Source organism: Hemiscyllium ocellatum, chromosome 4 (genome assembly GCF_020745735.1).
Source record: "Hemiscyllium ocellatum isolate sHemOce1 chromosome 4, sHemOce1.pat.X.cur, whole genome shotgun sequence".
NCBI classification, from domain to species: Eukaryota; Metazoa; Chordata; class Chondrichthyes; order Orectolobiformes; family Hemiscylliidae; genus Hemiscyllium; species Hemiscyllium ocellatum.
In genome coordinates this window covers 52,190,941-52,212,459 of record NC_083404.1, presented here as the reverse complement: position 1 = coordinate 52,212,459, position 21,519 = coordinate 52,190,941, and the positions used below count along the sequence as shown (strand labels likewise).

The 21,519-nt window shown below is 36.7% G+C and overlaps 1 protein-coding gene across 3 annotated transcripts in view; it reads left to right on the top strand.

The window, feature by feature from the left end:
* LOC132813528 (protein MTSS 1-like) overlaps positions 1 to 21,519 on the top strand; it is a 190,464-nt gene that overhangs the window by 26,456 nt on the left and 142,489 nt on the right. For 2 of the 3 annotated variants that reach the window (XM_060823178.1, XM_060823190.1), the window contains exon 3: positions 5,602 to 5,675. In XM_060823178.1, coding sequence (XP_060679161.1) covers positions 5,602 to 5,675 — 74 coding nt within the window. Of the gene's footprint in view, positions 1 to 1,121; positions 1,253 to 5,601; positions 5,676 to 21,519 lie in introns of all 3 variants that reach the window. The other variant, XM_060823182.1, reaches the window with a different exon arrangement.

The window sequence follows — 21,519 nt, the reverse complement described above, 5'->3', positions numbered from 1 at the left end:
CATGAAGACTGATTTTTTTATTTCCTTGAAATTGTGGTGAGCTACATAAAATTGATTAGAATGTAACAAGCACCGTGGCATAAAATGCCCTTCTGAATATATTGTCTCAATTTAATAAAGGAAAAACTACCATAATTATTCATTGTTTAAATTATTTTTATGTAATTGAAATATAGGGACTTTGTAATTTACTTTAACTCTTACTTTAAATTTGAATAAAGGAGTGGTTGGCTAGTTCAGTTGGTTGGTTTGTGGTGTAGAGTGATGCTAACAGCATTGGTTCACTTCCTGTACTTACTGAGGTTACCATGAAGTCCTGTCTTTCTCAACTTCTCCCATCACCTGAGGAGTGGTGACCCTCAGGTTTAACCATGACCAGTTGTCTCACACACTCTCACTCGCTAATGAGACAATAGCCTAATGGTCTGGTAGGATTATGGCAACTTTACCTTTACCTAAATTTGAATAACACAAAATTAAGGTTAATTTCTGCCAATATTTGCAAGTTCTTTTTAAAAAATAGGCATTGTTGAATGCTGCAGAACTGAAATTAATTCAGTTCCTTTTGTTTCCTCATTATTGTTTAATATCTATTCTTTCAAAAGTGCGTGCTTGATTGAAGACAGTCATGGTTTAATATCTGTCCATTCACCTGCATTACCAATGTTTTCCATCAAATCTGAATTGCATCAGTCAAAGTCTTGCTGAACAGGTTGTCCGTTCTCTAAATAAAATAAGTTTGGATATTGTTAATTAAATTTGTAGTGGACCTGAACCCACTGAAAAGCATATTAAATTGCCTGTTCCGGTATACAACTGCAATAGTAAATGTGCAATGTATCGAAGTTGGAAAAGTTCAAACTGCTGAATAAAACATTTAACTCCTTGTAGGTTCTGTTAATACATAGCTTGGAACAGTGCAGCATGGAGTGTTTGATGCTGACACTTGATAACAGAGACTAGGAAAAGTTAACTGTTTCCTCATTTATTCAACTCCATGTGAATATAAAATTGCTGTCACACCAATGATAAAATATTTAGTGTGTTGAGATTGCATCAGGATTTTTAGAACACTGTTGCATCCCTGAAATATAATAATTCTTGATTTTGTTTTTGTGCAGTCTTTTTTACCACTCCTTTATAAGCACCATTATACAGATGTAATTGACATACACTTTCAATAAAGGACTGTCTAAAGCAGTGAGCTTTGTGGCTTTAAACATATTCTGGATGCTTTCTGGATATTTTGCAGGTACCATGGCTAAAATTGCAAGATTTTCCTGTAAAAGTAGAAAGTAGTGTTCAAGCTTACTTATTTTACCTATACTTCAGGTGCCCAGTAGATCACTTCAAATGTTTTACATTGCACCATTTGGGATTAAAGGTCTGCCAGGCAAAATGGATAAACTAATCCTTGCAACAGTTAATGCTCCTCCCTTTCAAAAAGTTAAGGTTGGTTATTGTGTGTAGGGGATGAAGGGAATGTATTTCTAGTCAGGGAAAAATTATTCTTAGTTTGAAGAGGAGGATGGCAGAAGAGGCTGCCTTCCTCTTCTGAATCACAATTCTTATTAAACTGCAGAATTTCATGTGGGAAATTGAGCTGGATGGATAGACCTTGTTTGGTTGGAAATATGTGGAAAAAGGAGGTGGGACTGTATTCCTCCTCTTAGGGATTCTCACTGTCCACAATTTTGAAGCAACTTGCTTGAGAATATGAGAATGCTTGACCCAAACTGCACTTTGCTCAATTCTATTAATTTTGTTTTTTCTAAGTCTTTCTAGGCCAATAAAACATTGTACATATCATGCTTAAAGATTTCCACTGTCAGGAAGGGAAAGTTCAAACCTTAACATTACACTTGGAAAAAAGGGTGAAGGACATGGGCTCAAATTCCTACCTGTATACTATATACCCATCTCTTCTTAGATGGTTCTTGGAGTATAGGAACAGGAGTAGATCATTTAGTCCTTTGAACCTGCTGCACCATTCAATGTGATCATGGCTGATCATCCAGCTCAATATTCTGTTCCTGTCTTTTCCCTTTTGTCCAAATAACTATATCTTACTCCTCTTTGAATGTTTTCAATGTTTTGGTCTGAACAGTTTCCTATGACAGAGAATTTCACAGAATCTGTACTATCTGGTGAAGAAATTCCTCCTCATTACTGTCAGAAAATACTTACCCTTTCTTCTTAGACTGTGAACCCCCTTCCCCCACAATGAGAAATGCGTCTTGCTTGACGCAATTAATACAACCTATTTAACAAATTTACTATTATCTGGAAAAATATATATAAGTCGTGTAATCCATAATTCCCTGGTCATCAAGATCATCCTTCCCACATCTATTCTGTCTAATCCTATTAAAATATTTCTGAGATCTTCCCTCATTCTTCTAAACTCTCTAGTGAACATTGCCCTGCCTCAAGGACTCTAATCAATCCAGTTTCCATCTGTCCTGCCTTCCCAGGAATTAGTCTGGTAGACCTTCTTTGAACTCTTTCCATAACCGGAATATCCTAAAAGTATGTCTTTTATCTTGCCTCTTTCATGAACAGATGGATTCACGAAGTGAGAATGGACCCAAAGCATGGACACTCAGGTTCAACACATGACGAGTTGTACTTAAAATGAATAAAATCATTGCCCATCGAGAAGCAAATTTTCAGTTCCTTGCTCCAGTGTCTGCTAGTGTCTTGAATTGGTTCTGAAGGAAGTTTTAATCACTTTTACAAATAGATTTCAATCCAAACATGAGTGTGTAAGCTGTTTCTACCAAGTATGCCAATTTGTGACACAATTACTGCTATTTCCAGCATTCTACACTATTTAGGGAGGAGATGTCTGCACCGCTTGGTCAGCAGTAGTGTCTTGGTTTGCGAAGCAATTAACATGGTCATATGGATGTGCCTTCATCTTAAATTCACAACTGTTAAATACTTGCACAAGTTTTTGAATTGCAAAGGCTTGAAATGCTTAATTGAGAGCATGTATCAAGAGCCCAAATTTTTCCCCTTATTAAGCAGTACTTTAGGTATTCTAAAGAGTTTACAGGTCTTATTCTTTAGTTTTGGTTAACTATTTCAGTTGAATGGAAATAACTGAATCGGGAACTCTTCATCCTCCTTTTGGCAAGGATTCAATTAGAGAACACTGGCGAGAATTTGGAAGAACACATGGAAACTGCAAAAAGAATCACCTAATGTTTGGATTTTACTCTTGTGTAAATGAATCTCAGAACAGTTTAATTCTGTTTTTGTGTATAGTTAACACTTAGGAATCTATTTGTTTACACTCATTTCTGTTAGTATTCGGCACATAACTGATTTTTGACATTCAGATAGGTTAGTGAAAAATCAAAGTTTGAATAGTTATTTGTATCTGAAATGCATTTATTTCAGGAAATAGCCATCTTGAAACTTAATCTACCACCTTGAAAGTCTCCTGTGAAAAATAAATATTGACTTGTTGAATTGGTGGTTAGCAATGCTGCCTCACAGCACCAGGGACCTGGGTTTGATTCCAGCTTCTAGCGACTGTCTGTTTGAAGTTTGCGCATTCTTCCCGTGTCTATGTGGGTTTCCTCCGGATGGTCTGGTTTCCTCCCACAATCCAAAGATGTGCAGGTTAGGTGAATTGGCTGAATTGCCCATTGTGTTCAGGGATATGTAGGTTGGGTGCGTTAATCTGGGGTAAATGTTGAGTAGTTGGGGAACGAGTCTGGGTGGGTTACTCTTCGGAGGGTGTGGATTTGTTGGGCCGAAGAACCTGTTTTCACACTGTAGGGATTCTTAAAAAAAATTGACAGGTTAAGATCTATTAGCCAATTTGCCTGCCCCAAATAATGGTTACATTATCCACTTTATTCAAAAGTGATGCAATCTCCTGGGAGGATTGGGAAAATGGCTGAGAAATTCAGACCACCTAAGAAAAGAAATTGGGAAAGTTTCTATCTGATTCTTTAAATGATTGAAATAAATCCTGAGGATGACTATTTCTGATTAATTGTTGTGCACTTTCATGTTGCTTATAAGAAGTGATTCCTGCCTCAATCAGAAATGCGTCTTGACTCTTTGAAGCAATTAAATGATTTTCCTTTCATCTTATGAATAGGCAGTCTATTTAACAATTCCACTATTATCTGGGAAAATATAGAATTCATGTAATTGTTACAATCCTAGGTGACATTAATACTGGACAAGTCAGATCCCATAATGAAACTTGACTTGTTAGATCTTAACTGTGGAAGCCAGTATATCAATAAAGGAACAAGCTGAACTTTATTGCACTAGTCAAACAAATTGGAAAAACTTCATTAGAAATACTAGAAAAAGATTCAAATTTACAGTTCCCTTTTGCTCAGCAATATTTTTACAAACACCCAGGTATCCTGAGATACCTAAAACAAACTGTAAACTAAACTCAGTATTTCATTAATGTTAAAGATAATACAAATTCCCTAAACTCAATTTCTAGCAATTGTTTTTGCCAGATTTATTGTTAAAGAGTTGAACAGTCTCCACACTCTAGCATACCCACACGCACACTGACTTTCTGGAGAGCTCTGTCACTGTATGTCACTGGATCCCTGTCACTAGGCAACAACATTTTTTTCTCTAGATTTTTAATGTAGTAAACTACTCACCCCCATTTTTTCACTTCAACGTTGTAAGATCTCAAATAAATATAAATGCCAGTAAGTGCAAAGGCCTCCAGAACCAAGCTCTCAAGAACCCTGAAGCCACTAAAAAAAATTATCAATTAAACTTGTATAATGTTCTTAACAGAATTCTTGGTAAGCATTGTCAAGAAGTAGAGCTTAGTTAGTAGTATATATCTCTTGATCTTTTCTAGTTAGAAGTGCAGCTAGAGTAAGTTTGAGTACATTTCACTCTCGTTGGAGCAATCTGATGAGTCTTCTATAAGCAAAATCTTACATAGCTTAAAAGTCCCACCAATTTCAGAGGTGTGTGATAGATAATTTATTCACCTCCGTTCTTAATCTTTATTTTTGAGCAAACACATCACTTTTTTTCCCCTGTGGGATTTATACTTGGAACAATACACATCATTATTATTTACAATTTATTAGGCAGCTATTTGAACCAATTTTTATGTTTTGCTGACAAGTTTTAATTTGAACTTTCAGTTTAGGATGATCAATTACGTATGACTGAGTGGTATGGATTCCCTGGGAAATAGTGCAGAAATTCTTAAAAGGTAGATCTTCCAGGTTGCTTTCCCATTGAAGACATTGCTAACATGAACAGAAATACTTGGACATTGAACTGCAAACCAAGGAGTGGATATTACGTGTAACAGCAATGAGCTTCCAGCATTTCTCATACTGGCAACTCTTTTTAAAGCAAGATTAGATGGATTACTCTTCAGCACTGATTTGAAGAATTTGATGAGGTAGATGCTATGTCATTATGGTGCTTCCACTATTTCTTTTGATGGATTTTATCATGCTCTGTGTCCCAGCAGTAAAGAGAAAAATCCAACCTGTAGTGCCTAATATGATGTAGAACTTTCATTTAAAAGTAAACAGAATAGAATTAATAAATTAGTGTTCATAGTTTTTATTTCTGTTTCAGGACAACAGTGATGGCTGCTGCTGCCTTTTTGGATGCATTTCAGAAAGTGGCAGACATGGCTACGAACACACGTGGTAAGCAATTCTCTGTTTAGTAGCTCATCATAGATTTTAGCTGGATGTCTTGCTTTCCAGCTAGGTTCCTTTTGAATAATACTTTCATTATTTAATGCATGAATTTAGTTGTTGGGTATTGCCAAATATCAACCTTTAAATTATAAACTTAAAGGGGCATTTGATATAACAATTTAATATTCTGCTTTTCATGTGTAATTACTTTCTGCTTTACTTGACTACTCAATTATAGTGTGAATTATGTTCTCATTTATAGAATAACTGTGGTGTGCTTCAGAATATCATTAAAAAAGATAAATTATACTATTAAAATAAAATTACACATGCTCAATATTTTGTGGGTCTGGCAGCATCTGAGGAAGAAAGTGAATATTTCTAAAAGTTTAAGGCTCTTTTTAGAACTGAAGGAAGGAAAAATATCATAGATTTTCTGTTGTTGGATGTGTGTACAGGCAAGGAAGAATGAAGGAAATGTGTGGAGATAAAATGGAGAACAGGAGAGGTTAAATATCAAACATAACCTAAAGCAAAGGGAATGGTAATGATTGTAGTAAAGGAGCAAAGATTTAACTGGAGTGAGAACGAAGGGCAGAATAATGAAGTCGTCTTGACTGGCTACAAAAAATGTGAACAGTATGGTTCAGACCAGCACATAGCAGTAAAACAGAATCAAAATGGGGGTCGAACAGATCTGAAATTATTGACCTCCATTTGATTCAGAAAACTGTGATGTAAAATGTCCTTCAAAATCAGTTTATTCTCAGACATAAAACTTTTAATTTTGTACATTAAAATAGATATTTAGCCAAATTTATTTTATATTCTTTCCTGTTTTCTTCTGAATTGAAAAGCTCATTAGATAAGCACCTGCAGTCAATGATATTAGCGTTGGAACAGTCTTGGCATAATCCTTTTGTGTTGGTGTAGAAGATGATTGTGATTAATGCTATTAGAAGGGAGATGATGGTATTTGTTTATACAAACAATTATGTGAACTGACTCTTGGACCAGTGTGCCGTTTTCATTTTTTCTAGGAGTACAGATATTTAAATTTCTATCTGGACTTCAACTACAGAACCAAACAAAAATTCAACATGGTAGTTGCTACTTTCTTTAAAAATGTGAAAATATTAATTTTGTAGCAAAAATAATGTTGAAATTATGTGGATCTACATGGAAAACAGAAGATGTTTATGTTGAAATACATTTGTTTGCTCATGACACAAATCAATGAATGATCTTGTTTGAGCTTTTCTCAAAGTGCCATCTGTCATAGCAGTAAATGTCCAATAAATTGCATTAATTTAATTCAATGTTTAAGAAGTGACTGTACTGACCACAGCCACTGTTCGCTCTGTTAGTGTCCCAGTTGAAGTATTAAAGACCATGTATTAGCTTGTCGCTCTCCAGACAAACTTGCAGTTATCAGAGTTATCATATTGGTATTTATCTAAGTGTGGAGAATATTTGTGTCCCATCCTCAAAAGACAGGATTAATGTAAACCAGCTAAATTATCATGCCACCAGCTCTAATTTTAATCAGTAGAGTGTTGGAGTTGTTATAATGACGTCAAGCACCATCTACACTCCAATATCTGCTTATTGGTACTCAGTTTTAGTTATGCCAGTGTCAGTTGACTCCTGATCTTAGCACAGACTTGATCTAGTCAAGGATGCAAGCCCTCAATGCCTGATGAGGAGAGCTGGACTTAATATCAAGGTAACATTCAACTCATTAAAATACCATGGCGCCTTATTGAAACTTGGTTCATTGGGTGTTAGAAAATACTTTTCATTGCCAGCATCTTATGTGACACAAATAAAAGTGATTGTAGTTATGACACTATTTGTTGGAGGCCCAGAATAACATGGCAGAGGTTTCCCAGAGGTTTATTCTCTTTCAGCTGCTTTATTAGTGCTCTGGAGTGGAGCCATTTGCTGATACTTTGACAGTGTTCAGCTCCACTCAGAACCCCTCAATAATAAAGCAGCCTGTGTTAACTTACAAGACAATATAATATCATTATTTGAACCATTTAACAGTTCCATCACAAGAGTCTGGCAGTTACAGTAAGGTACAAACTTCAATAAACAAGTCCTCCCCATCAGCATTTTGGAAATCACTAATGTTCAGAAGCTTAACTCAACCAGCTGTGTCAACAGTGTGACTACAAAGCAGAAAATAGACTGGATACTTTCAAAAAGAATGGCTCACCAGGTATTAGATTGGAACAGGAGTAGACTATACCGTCAAGTTTACTCAGTCATTCAATATTACTGTTCTCATCTTGGACTTAAACTTTACTGCCTGCTCTTTTATATTCCTTAAATGCCTAAAAGGCATAAAATCTGCTCATATCCCAACTTTAAATATAATCAACAGTGGAGCATCTGCAAACCTCTAAGATATGACTCTATAAAGGCTATGAACCTTCAGAGAGGAAATAATATTGTTCCTCGGGCAAGAGCCCCCAGTTGTTTTATACTGCTTGATGAGGAGGGACGAACTGGTTCTACTTCTTTACTCACCATTCTTTTCATTGATCACAGCAAGATTAATTTAAAAATAAGCCCTTCCTAGTGGATATGATTTCCCACCCTAAATATATTTATATTTTAAAAGGACTCCATGTAAACCAGGCTTTCTTCAGTGAAAGAAAAAATATAAATTTTGCTACTACAATGTGAGAAAAGATTAGGCACACACACAGGTTACATATGAAAGGTGAGCCCAGAAAGTAAAGGTTAAAAAAAAATCAGTCTTTGACTTATCTGTTATGAATAGATTGTGAAACATTGTGGCCATTCAGGTGGATGATTCCAGTAGCGCTGACTTTGGCAGTTATTTGAAATGTCTTGGTTTTGCAATTATCTGGAGATTGTCCATTTTCCTTAAACAGTGGCTTTGCTGATGACTTGTGTTTAGCAATCAGAGATAATTTTTCTTTCAACTGCATCTGTAGAGACATTTGGTGTAAGTTCCCAGCTGTGTGTGTTCACAGTACACATCTGCACTGTACATCTCAAGTGACAAGTTGGCACACTAGCATACCAACACTTCAGCATGACAGGTTGGGGTTTCATTTAGTTTTTAAACAGTATCTCTTGTGTATTTTTGGAAGGGTAAAATACAAACATGTTTTTCACTTGGAACTGTCTCTTTTTCAACCTGTAGTCTGGTACACAATCCACAGGAGATCACAGTTCAGTTTTTTGGCATCTCTCTCTTTGAAGTGTTGCTGTCTGAAGTTCCAAAGACATTCTTCAGGTGTAACCCTTCAGACTTTCTCTCTGTGCTCTATAATGCACACTGATTTGAGACAGTTATTGTATTTTCATTCTCAACCATCTTTCTGAAAAAGAATTGTACTTAAACGGTAAATCTATCCGTTACCATGATACTATATGGCTTTTGTCCCAGAGAAATAATTGTTTTATGACTGACCATAATTAAACATAATATAACTTTTTTTTCTCTGACTGAAGTCTGTATGAAAAAAAAATTCAGTCCTGTTGCAAGCTACCTTTGGGTTTCTTGTGCAAGCACACTTGTCTCCTTGAACATTAGCACTTACAAGTGTAGTGCTTTTGTAAAAAAAAAATCTGCTTTTATTTTGACAGCCAAAGAACCTCCGATTTCCTCATGCGATATACATCTGCCAACTTGTTACCCACTCACCTAAAACTGTCCACATCTCTTTGTTGCCTCTGTCCTCCTCTCAACTAACACTTCCACGAACACTTTTGTCTCCAACTTAGGTACATTGCCTTCTCTCTGTCTAAATCATGAATAAGGTTTGAAATAGCTGAAGCCCCAGCACTGCTCTTGCAAAACAGTTCAATAACCATGGTCTATCAACTTGCCAATGTCCCTTTCATACGTACTCTTTACTTGTCGTTCATTAACCAATCCACCTTCATGTTAGTATATTACCTTCGATTCTATGAGCCCTTATCTTGCCAATTGACCATTTCTAATGCCTTTTGAAAATCCCAGGTATATGATATGTACTATGCACCTTATCAATTACTATTTCTCTTGCATAATCCCCTGTTGATTTTGATCATGCTGTGATTTTCTATTTGCATTATTAAGACTTCCTTAGTTATATATTTCAGCATTTTCCAGTGACTGACTGGCTAACTGGCCTATTTTCTATCAGCTTATTTTCATGATTAATGATGTAGTCTTTGCTAACTTTCAATTCATTTGGGACCATTCCAGAATCTAAGGAAATCTAGAAAATCCTAGCCAGAGGGTTCTCTCCCACTTTCTTTATTCAAGTGTAGGCTCATGGTCCTGACAGTTTATCAGATTTTACTCACCTAAATTTTTATAGTAATATTTTCTGTGTTGATAATTTTCTTGATTTCCTTATATTTTAGTAACTATGTTAACCTCCATTTCTGGAACCTGAGTTGTGTTTGTGAAGGTAAACTCAAAGTATTTGTTCAGCGTCTGCCATTTCCTAATACCTCGCAATACTCTCTCCTGCTTTTGTTTCTAAGGGACCAACATTTGCTTTAGTTACCTCTTTCCTTTTCATATACTTGTAAAAAGCTCTTGAAGACTGAATTTGTATTCCTTATTAGTTTGCTGTTGTGTCTTATTAGACTTTTGGTGGCACTTCAAGTTTCATTCTTAATACTCAGACTTGCTGCTATTCTTAGAAACCTTTATAAGCCTCTTCTTTAAAGCTAATACTGTGCTTAATTTCCACAGTAAGCGACAGATGGATGTTTGAGCTGAGATTTTGTGTCCCAATGGAATATATTTTTGGTGAATATTTTGAATTATTTCTTTAATTGTTTTCCCCATTGTTAATTCAAATCATATCTATTAATCTGTTTAATCAATTAAACATAACTAGTTCTCCCCTCGAACCCATGTAACTGGATTTGTTTAAGATGTTTGTTTATGATCAAAATGTGTTGCTTTCAATCTCAACATGAATTCAGTTGCATCATGATGACCAATTCCCAATGGATTGTTTACCATGAGATTACCCGTTAACTTTGCCTCATTACACAAGACAAGATACAAAAAAGCTTTACCTCTATTTGAGTCCACACATATTGCTTCATGCAACTGTCACAGAAGTATTTTACATTTTGCTTCAGGACCATCTTTCCCAGTTTTACTGTTTATCTGAAAATGAAAGTACCCCAATAATTTTTAGATTATCACCTTTTTTTGCACATTCTATAAGGCTGTGTTCGACAGTATGATCACTTGGGGTGGTGGTGGGGGGTTGACATAACTGAATCTCATCAGGTTTTTTTTAAGATTAGATTACTTACAGTGTGGAAACAGGCCCTTCGGCCCAACAAGCCCACACCGACCCGCCGAAGCGCAACCCACCCATACCCCTTACCTAACACTACGGGCAATTTAGCATGGCCAATTCACCTGACCCGCACATCTTTGGACTGTGGGAGGAAACCGGAGCACCCGGAGGAAACCCACGCAGACATGGGGAGAACATGCAAACTCCACACAGTCAGTCACCTGAGGCGGGAATTGAATCCAGATCCCTGGCGCTGTGAGGCAGCAGTGCTAACCACTGTGCCAGTGTTCTCTAAACTTTGCTGCTTCTAATGTCTACCTACACTGATTCTATTTAATGATCTTTTGCGTCAGTATCTTTCCTCACTGATTTACCTTTTGTCATTGTTTACCATCGTGGTTACACCAGCTCAAGATGCTTGTCTCTGTTTGACTTGTCTTAGGCTGGATGTGTAGTCCCACTCTAGATGAGTGCAACTGCAACACCTTTTACATCACACATGATAAAACAGTTTGCTTCTTTGGCTTTCAATGTACTATTCCCAGAATACACTGCTATAATTCACCAAGCTAAATTTAACAGCACATTCCTTGTGACCTTTACCACTGAGGTCTAGAAATAATGTCCTAAGAACACTGCCAGCTGCAATTTCGTAATTAAATGTGCACAATCCTAGTGTGGGCATTTATTGCTGTTCCATGACTGGTGCTGGGTCATGTTTCTGGAATTTTTTATCAAGCTCCATCATTATAATGACTACAACCAGACTAGAAGGGCATCCGTTAGCACCTTAAGCAAGTTTGCGAGGAATAGTAAATTGACTTCACCTGCTTCACTTAACTTGGAGAGCAAATTTATTTTTGTTGAATGGGCACTTGCGTTTAGATCTTGATTATAGCTTGTCTATTGATAATGAGGGCAGGTACAGAGGGATCTGGGTGTTTAAAGAATATAAATCATTGAAGGATAGATTGAGAGGATGGTCAGTAATGCATATGTCACTCTGGGCTTTATCAGTAGAGTCCAGCATAGAGTATAGAAGCAAGGACTTTTTTTAGTAAGTTTTGAGAAGATTTGGAACTCATTTCTTGGCAGATTTCTCAGCAACAAACCAAAACAAGCAGACTAAACACATCCAGAAACCCTAGCCACTCTCCCCTACATCAAAGACATTTCAGAAATGACTCCCAAACTACTCAGACCCCTTGGCATCATGGTAGCCCACAAACCCACCAACACACTAAAGCAGCAGCTAATGAACTTGAAAGACCCTATACAGACAACAAGCAAAACTAATGTCATTTACAAAATACCGTGCAAACACTATATTGAACAAGCAGGCAGAAAACTAGCCACCAGATACATGAACATCAATGAGCTACAAAACAACATGACCCTCTATCACTAATATCCTTACACACAGATGAGGAAGAACCCCCTTTCGACTGGGACTACACATCCAGCCTAAGACAAGACAAACGAGACAAGCAAGAGAATTCCTAGAAGCATGGCATTCCAAATGGAACTCTTGCCAGCAAACACATTACTTGTACCCGATTTACCCCCCCCCACCGAGAAAAAGAACAGGAAATGACATCACCACAGGAAATGACATCACCAACCCAAAGAAACCCAAACATATAAATAGAAAGCAGGAATCATCAGCAATGCTTTGTTCAGAGGCTCAGTGAAGATGTTACCTAATATGGTGACAAAACTTATGAACATGATCCTTTCAACTCAGCGAGCAAACCTACATCCAGCAAGGACCTTGTGTTAAATGTGCATAAAACACTTGGTTTGGCCCCATCTGGAATATTGCAACCTATTCTGGGTACTAAACATAAGGAAGGATATAAAGAAATTGGAGAGAGTGCAGAAAGGAATCTTGGGAATGGTTCCAGGGATGTGGAGTTACATAGAAAGATAGGAGAATTTAGGACTGTTCTCCTTGGAGAAATGGGGTGATTTTCAAGAGCTACTCAAAATAATGAGGACTATTGGCAAATTAGACACTATTCCCATTGGTGATAAGATTGAGAACAAGAAAGCATAGATTTAAGGTAATTGACAAGTAAACCAATGGAAATATGAGGGGAAAACTTCCACCAGAAAGTGTTTTCTCAGCGGGTCAACATAGATATATAGACTGAATTGCCTCTTTTCTGTGCTGTGGCCATTCTATGATAATTATGTGATACATATGTTAACCATGATAGAAATGATTTTGTTTCCTCCACCTTCAGCTTACTGGGGTTCAATTTCATGGTTGTGAGTAGTACCCCTTTACTTCGCCCCAGTGGAGGTTGTTCAAATATGAACAGTACCATTGGCTGACATTGGTGCTCCGATACAGCATAATGTCATAGTAGGTAATTGCATGAGAAGAATTTGAGTAAAATTGAGATAGGCTTCTCAGCGGGTACTTTTGTTGATTTAAGATCTCAATTTCTTTTTGCAAATGTAAAAGGGAAGTATGAGCATGACTACATGTTATTGGTGGTGAAAGTATTCTTTTGATGATGGAAATGTATTTATGGTCTTAATAGGATAGCTCCAATATTGACTCTGATAGTTTAATACATGAAATCAAAGCAAGTCAAAGGATTTGAACTATTGACTGTTCAGGTTATTGTGTAATATAGATTGTGCAGTTTATACTTCTAAAGCAAAACAAACATTGACTTGGATTGGCCTAAACAAAATTGACCGCACATTAACCTTAGTTCCTTATTTTCATATGGCTGTCAGAATTAGAAGTTTTGAAACCATAGATTTGTATCTGGTAAAGGTACTTAATTATCACTCTTAAATTTACTTTGTGCCAGAAATGATGTTATTAAAGTAAATATGATCTCATACAAACACCACCCGCTCTCCACACACATACCAGGTTGTGGTATATTTTACTATAATTGTTTATGTGGAAGTTGTTTTCAGTAGCTATACCTGCAATGTTTATTGCCAATATAAGATTTCAGGAAATAGATGCATCTGTGTTACAAAGGCTTTTTTTAAATTAAAGCCCACATATTTCCTTTTTTTTAGTTTTGATTTTCTTTCTGCTTTTGACACTGCATATTCGTTATTTAACACAATTGCTGGACATTTGTAAAACTATGTTCAGAGAGTAACTCAATCTACAAGTTCAGCAACCGTTTTCTTGTACATTGGACATAAGCCTTTTCAACAAGCCCGATTTGTAGTGTTTATTTACTGAGAGAATTGCTACTTCCAGCTTTCTAGAAGTAAAATATCAGTGACTGGTTTTGGACCTGTATATATGCTTTTAGGAATATTGCTATAATCTGAAGAGATATGAAGCTACTATTCATATACTTACCAAGTTAGTTTGGACTTGTTAACTTACTTTAGCCAGATTAGACATCCAGACATTAATATAAAATATGTTCAAGTGGCTAGCTGAAGAAAATGCTTTTGTTTTGCTACAACTCCTCTCTTGATTATGATGATTGTCATTTCTTTGAACAATCACCCTTTCACTGTTTTGTTAAACAGGGAATACATTGATTATGTGGAATACATTGATTATGTGGAATACATTACCTTTAAATGAAAGCATTTAATAAATTCTCTGGCCAGGAGAGTAGATTGTTAAAAATTTGCTTTGCATAAAGCCTTGGCACAATTTTGGACTATTACATGATTGATCAAGACCATTAAATTCAGTTCCAAACTTGTAAACCTGCATTTTAATTTTCCATGTTAGTTTGCTGTTTTTTTTGTGAGCAAGAATAAATGTTACTTAAAATATACTGAAAAATAGCACACTCTACTTATTAATCTGGGATATCCGCATAATATGACAGGAATTGGCATACTATTGTTTACACTCAAAAAAGCAGTCCCATTACAATTGCCAACTCCATGGGAAGTGATGGAAATAATTCAAACAGTAGCATTAAGTCACATCTACTCAGCAATAATTTGTTTCCTAATGCTCAATATGTATTTCACCAGAAATTATCTTCAACCGATCTTATTATGGTCTTGATTAAGATGTACCTGTTAGACCAGAATGCAGAGCAAAGGTGAGTTGTTTCTATCAGCATTGTTGCATTTAGCTAGAGAGGCCTAGCAAAATTAAACTGAAGTACTGATAGATTTTGAGGATGTCAGGGAATAAAGCTTCAGTGGCTTCTTTGACACAAGGGAAGATGACTATCATTACCATTAATGCCAATCATTCCAACCCTAAGGGATTACTGCCAGAGTTCCTCAGCAAAGTGCATTCAGGCCAATTATTTTAAGCTGCTTAATCAATCTGTCTATCTGCTGATAATTCCAGAGTGTTAAACTCCAGGCAAAAATCTCCAAATGATGAAATCACACAGGTGAAGCCACAGCATTGACTGGATTGCTTTTGGCTTTGCGCTGATGAGTGGCAGTGGATATATGCCAACAAGTACCTTTTCCAATAATTAAGTTCCGACAAGGCTATTCTGCTATTTGTAAGATCTGAGCATTATGTTGTTCTCATTGACCAGCAGTTTAATGAGATCAGCCTGTTGAACAATGTAGCTGTAAAGGGGAAGTGCTCTGTGATGAGTTGCTTATCTTCTAAACATTTAAAGCTTTCCTACCATCTATAAGCTTAAGTCAGGAGTTTGATGGAGTATTTGTGATTCACCTTGATAGGTACAACTATATGATGGTCACTATTTTCTGGGATGGAGCATTCTGTGTGATGAGTGACCCTACTAGTGGAGTTTATTAAGCCCCTCTGACACTGTTATACTATGGCTAGAGGAGCTGTCCAAATTACTTGATGTACTGCAGTAACTCACTAAGCTTACCTCAAGGTATCACCCAGCACAGGTCCTTGACTACCAAGGTAGATAACAGCAACAATATTGAGAGAGCCTAATTCCCTCCAAGTTGCACACTGTCCTGAATTGTAAAGTTTTATAGAGTAGCCATGCATTCAGATAAAGTCATACAGCTCAGAAATAGACCTTTTGATCTAACTCATCCATGCCGATCACGGTTCTCAAGCTAAACTAGTCCCATTTGCCTGCATTTGGTCCTCATCCCTCTAAACCTTTCCTATTCATGTACTTATCCAAATGTCTTTCAAATGTTATAACTGTATCGACATCTACCACTCCCTCTAGCCGTTCATTCCATATGTGAATCACCCTCTCTTTGAAAAAGTTGCCCCTCAAATCGCTTTTAAATCTTTCTCCTCTCACCTTAAAAATATGCCATCTAGTGTTGAACTCTCCTACAGTAGGGAAAAGCCCTTTACTATTCACCTTATCTATGACCCTCATGATTTTATAAATTTCAATCAGATCACCCCTCATCTCCTGCTCTCTAATGAAAAAAAGTTGCATCCTATCCAGCCTCTCTTTATAACTCGAGCCCTCCAGTCCTGGTAACTTACCTATCAAGATTTTCTGTCCTCTCTCCAATTTAATAATATCCTTCCTATAGCAGGGCAACCAGAACTGTACACTGTACACCAAAAGTGGCCTTACCAACATCCTGTACAACTACAACATGATGTCCCAACTCCTATTTTGAGTGGTCTGAGCAGTGAAGGCAAGCATGCCAAACACCTTTTTTACCACCTTGGCTACCTGTGACACAACTATCAAAGAACTATGCACCTTATCCCCTAGGTCTCTCTGTTTGACAACACTCTCCAGGGCCCTACTATTATTAACTGTATAAGTTCTGCCCTTGTTAGCTTTACAAAAATGCAACGCCATGCCTTCATTCCAAATTAAACTCCATTTGCCACTCAACCCATTGGCCCAATTGATCAAAATCCGATTGTAATCTTAGATAACCTTCTTCACTGTCCATTATGCCACCAATTTTGGTGTCATGCACAAACTCACTCACCATGTCTCTGTTTGCTTCAGTTAAGTCCTTTGAGGACATGTTATCCTAAGTACTGTATTGGTTCATGGAGAATGTCATGGACTGTCTGAAATTAAACTTGGCAGCATTATTTACATCCTAAGAATTAGAATAAAAATTAGTGTATATGGCTTTTGTGGTTAGGAAATTAATTGACTTTTGAGTAGTGTCTGTTCTTCTATTGTAATTTGGCTGTGTCTGGATGTGGACCTGTTAACATTGCAGGAGTCCTGTTTGTTGACAAACATTACCCTTTATTCCATAGGGTAATACTAACTATGTACAGGACAAGAATTCATATGACGCTTCATGGGGCAACTATTTCTCTGTAGTCATGTGTTTTTGCATAACTTCTCCTTATGATGATGCCTATTTTATTTACATTTATTTTGTTCACGTTAACTCCTTGCATTACAGGTAGAAGCCAGATGGCTTTGTATGATATTCTCCTTGGTTGCCTGTTCTTTTGGCTGCTTATATACTATAACATAAAATAGAAATTAGCACAACATCCACTCCCTTCTAAATGAAAGTAAAACAATTTAATGATTAGTTTCTGCATTTGATCCTGTTGAAGTTCTCTTGAACTGCTGTCAAGTAAAGTGCTGACTTCATTTTGCCAGCTGAGTATAGTTTTCAATGAACTTGTCCGCAATTCCTTTTTTTCTTTTTGATGTTTCTATATTTATCTTTTAAGTTACATTTCCAGTCAAAAATTGTTGTATTTCATAAATTCCTCTCAAATGCTGCTTATGTTGTGGTTGAAACAGGTGTGGAGTTTTGGTCAGGGTGGGGGTTTTACCACCAGATTTTATTTTCTATTTTCCTTGCAGATTGCAGTGCTGCAAATGGTGAGTGAGCAAAATGTGGAAGCTACAACTCAAAAAGTTGGTTTTCAGACATTAACTTGTAGTGCAAGATCGATTAGTATAGGATAGTATAGTTGGTAAAATAAGAAATATTAACGAATTTCAAAGATGAACTTGGAACTTTGATTTTACTCAGTTATTAGTAGGTAATAGTAACTAATTGTAATATTTGTAGGACTTGATGAATCATGGATATCCTGACTTGGGGAGGAAAAGCTTACATTGAATAGATTTTGAGTTTACCCTATCTTGTTGTGCAAAATACTTATTACTAAAGTCTAATGTGTTGAAAGCCACCTGGAAAGTAAAGAAGGTGGCAAATCATGTTTTGGTAGCTGTACATAAAGCTATCTGCATTCGTCAGTGTCTCGATTGTCAAATCAAGCAAACAGTATCAATAGGTACAAAACTAGGCATGCATTTCAGCAGGAGATGGTAAACCTGCCAAATGTAAGGAAACCAATTGGAAGGCACACAGTCAAACTGAGTTGTGATTTTGAGCCAAGTTGAATGGGACAAGAATCTATCAGCCTAATGCATTGTGTGAATGCAGTAAGTATGAAGTGAATGGCATCTGAAATCGCTCTACTCAAGCTGCAACATCTTCCGTAATGTACTGTAGTTTCTTTGAGTTAATGGCCTGCCAGATACTGTGCTGAAAATGTTCCGTACATTTGAAGTGGAGATTCAAGGACCTTGGTTGCTGTGGGAACATGGTCACGTGCCAGGTTCTGATGATTTGTGTCTTGTTTTTTCCAGTTTTGACCTTTTTCCAGAATGAATCTTTTCATTTGTAATTGCTGTAAATTTCTCAGTATTTATTGGATATCTGCATTCAGCCATCTTTGGTACTTTTGTGCCTGTAAATCAGAGTAATCTGTGCTTCGAATTCATAATTACAAGTTGAAAGCAGATATTAATTTTGCAAACTCAAAGTTGGATGATTTGTGTTCTTGTATTTGGGCTGGAGGAAAAACTAAAGGGAACTTTACTGGGATGAAAGGTACATGATCTCAAACTAGTTTTGTTATGAGCAATTGTGTCATTTGTTCATAGTCTGTAGTTTGTACATAGTATCTCGACAGGTGTGTGCTCTGGAGTGTTCCTGCCGTTAAAAAATATCTTTTTTTGAATTTTGGCCCACACCTGAAAACCTGCTTGTTCTGAGCTAGCCAAAACACAAATGTTGAATAAAGCCTTTCTTTGTTATATTGTAAGTCATGATTAAAGATAGCATGTCATGTTAAGCACATGCATTCCAGCAGTTGATCTCTCATCTTGTCCAAGAATGTTAATACATATCTATGAATTCATTGTGTTTTTATAAATTAGTTTTTGAAGGTCAGAAGACTGAATTGTACTGCCACTGCTTTAATCCGATTCTGGGTCACCATTGGCCAGCTCTTGGCGGTTACATTTCTAAATCTGACCCTGGACTAAGTAGTGGATTCTTAAGCTCTCAGAGACTTTTTTCTTAGTTTACAGTGAGATTAATGGGACAGTAGAAATAGGAAGTTGATTTATGGTGCTTATTTCATGTCAGATTAAACAGGACCAGTGCAGAAGTGGCGTAAATTATTTTAAACTTCCTGTCAGTGGCTGAGCATCATTATAATTTACTATTGCTGTTTAACTTCTGCAGCACCAAAACTTAATAGTGCTATTAGAAAAGTAAAATGACAAATGCTGAATATCTGAAAGGAGACCATAAAATGTTGGGCACCCTTAATAGATCGCACAGTATCTGTAAAACGAGGGAACGAGTGACTTTAAAACAAAATATAAAGAAATTTTTATTGGAGGCATTAATTCTGGTGTTGATGGATGTTGTTCAGACATCAGTGAAGGGTATCGGTTTTGTAGCTACTTGAATGAAACAAGAAAATAAACCTCCAAAAATGAAATAAACTGAAGTTTTATTTGCCAGAAAAAAAGGCTGCCATTTAGCTGAAGTCGGAGCATATTTATGTAAGTTGGAAAAACAAACAGTTGGGCACACTTATTTTGTATTTATGCTTTAACAGGAAACAGTTATTCTGAATTTTTTTATTCTCTTCTGTGACATGGGCATTACTGGATGCCCTTGAGAAGATGATGGTGGTGAGCTGTCTTCTTGAACCATTGCAGTCCATGTGTTCTAGGTAGACCCACAGTACATTAGGGAGATAATTCAGGACTTCTGACTCAGCACCCATTAAGGAATAGTGACATATTTCCAAATCAGGATGGTGAGTGGCTTGGAGGGGAACATGCAGGTGAGGGTGCTCTCATGTATTTTCTACTCTTGTCTTTCTAGATAGAAGTGGGTTTGGAAAGTGCTGTCGAAGGATCTTTCATAAATTTCTGAGTCCATCTTGTAGATAGTACACAGTGCTACTACTGATGGTCAAGGGTGAAGGGAGTAGATGTTTGTGAATGTGGAGCCAATCATGTGGGCTGCTTTGTCCTGAATTCATCCCTGAATTTGTTTCCTGGATTCCTAGGAATACAACATATGGCAGAAGAACAGGTATTGAGCTGATGTTGTAGAAAAACATACTTTGTATTTTTGGTGTAACAATATGTACTAAATTTATCTTTCTGTAGGTGACATCAAAAGCTATGGTGACAATTTGTTCCTGAATTCTGCCAAAGAAATTATGATTTTTGTACTTGTTTGTTATCTTCATAGTCCATGCTAATTTGATACAGTTCAAAAATTTACCTAGCTCTGATATAGTTTTTTTTTGGTGTATGCTTGCCAGACAAGGATTACTTTAGGAAATTGTCATTGAAGTACCAGTTCATCAGCCTGTATGCCAATTGCCACTTTTCCTAAAGCCACCATAGTGGCAAAGGGAGAGATTGCAAAGGAAAATCCTTCATGGTAGTCGAGTGTGGGAATTGAACCCACACTGTTGGCATCACTCTGTATTGCAATCCAGCTATGCAGCCAACCAAACTAAACTGACCTCTACCACCTCCCCCACTCCCCACCCCACCATAGATGACATTGATTACTGTAACAAAAAACTCACTGTGTGGGTAGTTGAGCTGCTTCAACAGTTTCCATAGCTGCCTTTGAGAAGCGAGTTTGAAAATCAAGGCAGCCTCCTCTTTTGCAAGTGCACATGGTTACCAGCAGCAACATATTGTTTCATTTATGGGTTATATAGTAAAATGTATAAGATGTATTCAGGAATGACTATAAATATCTAATATTAAGAATTTGTCATAATTCCCAATTAATAATGGTAATTGTTGTAAAAGCCCACCTCGTTCACAAATGTACTCTAGGGAATGAAGTCTTTCATTGATCTGATTTTTGTGTGATTACAGAGTTACAGCAGTGTAGTTGACTTTTAACAGCCCTCAGAAGGTCTGAGCCAGCAGCACTCATCCCATGAATGAATTAAATAAAAAATTCTTGTCTTCAGGCAGATGTAAAGGATTTCATGACTCTACTTTGAAGAAAAGCAGGAGAATTCTAACTGGTCTCCTGACCAATATTTATACTTCATTAACATGGTGATCGTATCCCATTTGTTAATTTAGAGCCTGGTTTTGTGCGACTGGCTTTTGTTGCATTAGACATTTACTTAAAAGCATGTAATTGTCTGAAAGTACTTTAGGATAGCCTGAGGTTGTGAAAGATGCTATAAAAATGTAACATCTGTGAAAACATCTATTTTTCACTTTGGGTTAATATCTTACTTGGAAAAAAATTTGATTTTTGACTGAAATGCACCTTCAGTGTTTTCCTGAAGCCCCAATCTAAATTAAGGGATTTAGTTATGTGATTGAGGCTTGTTCCTAATT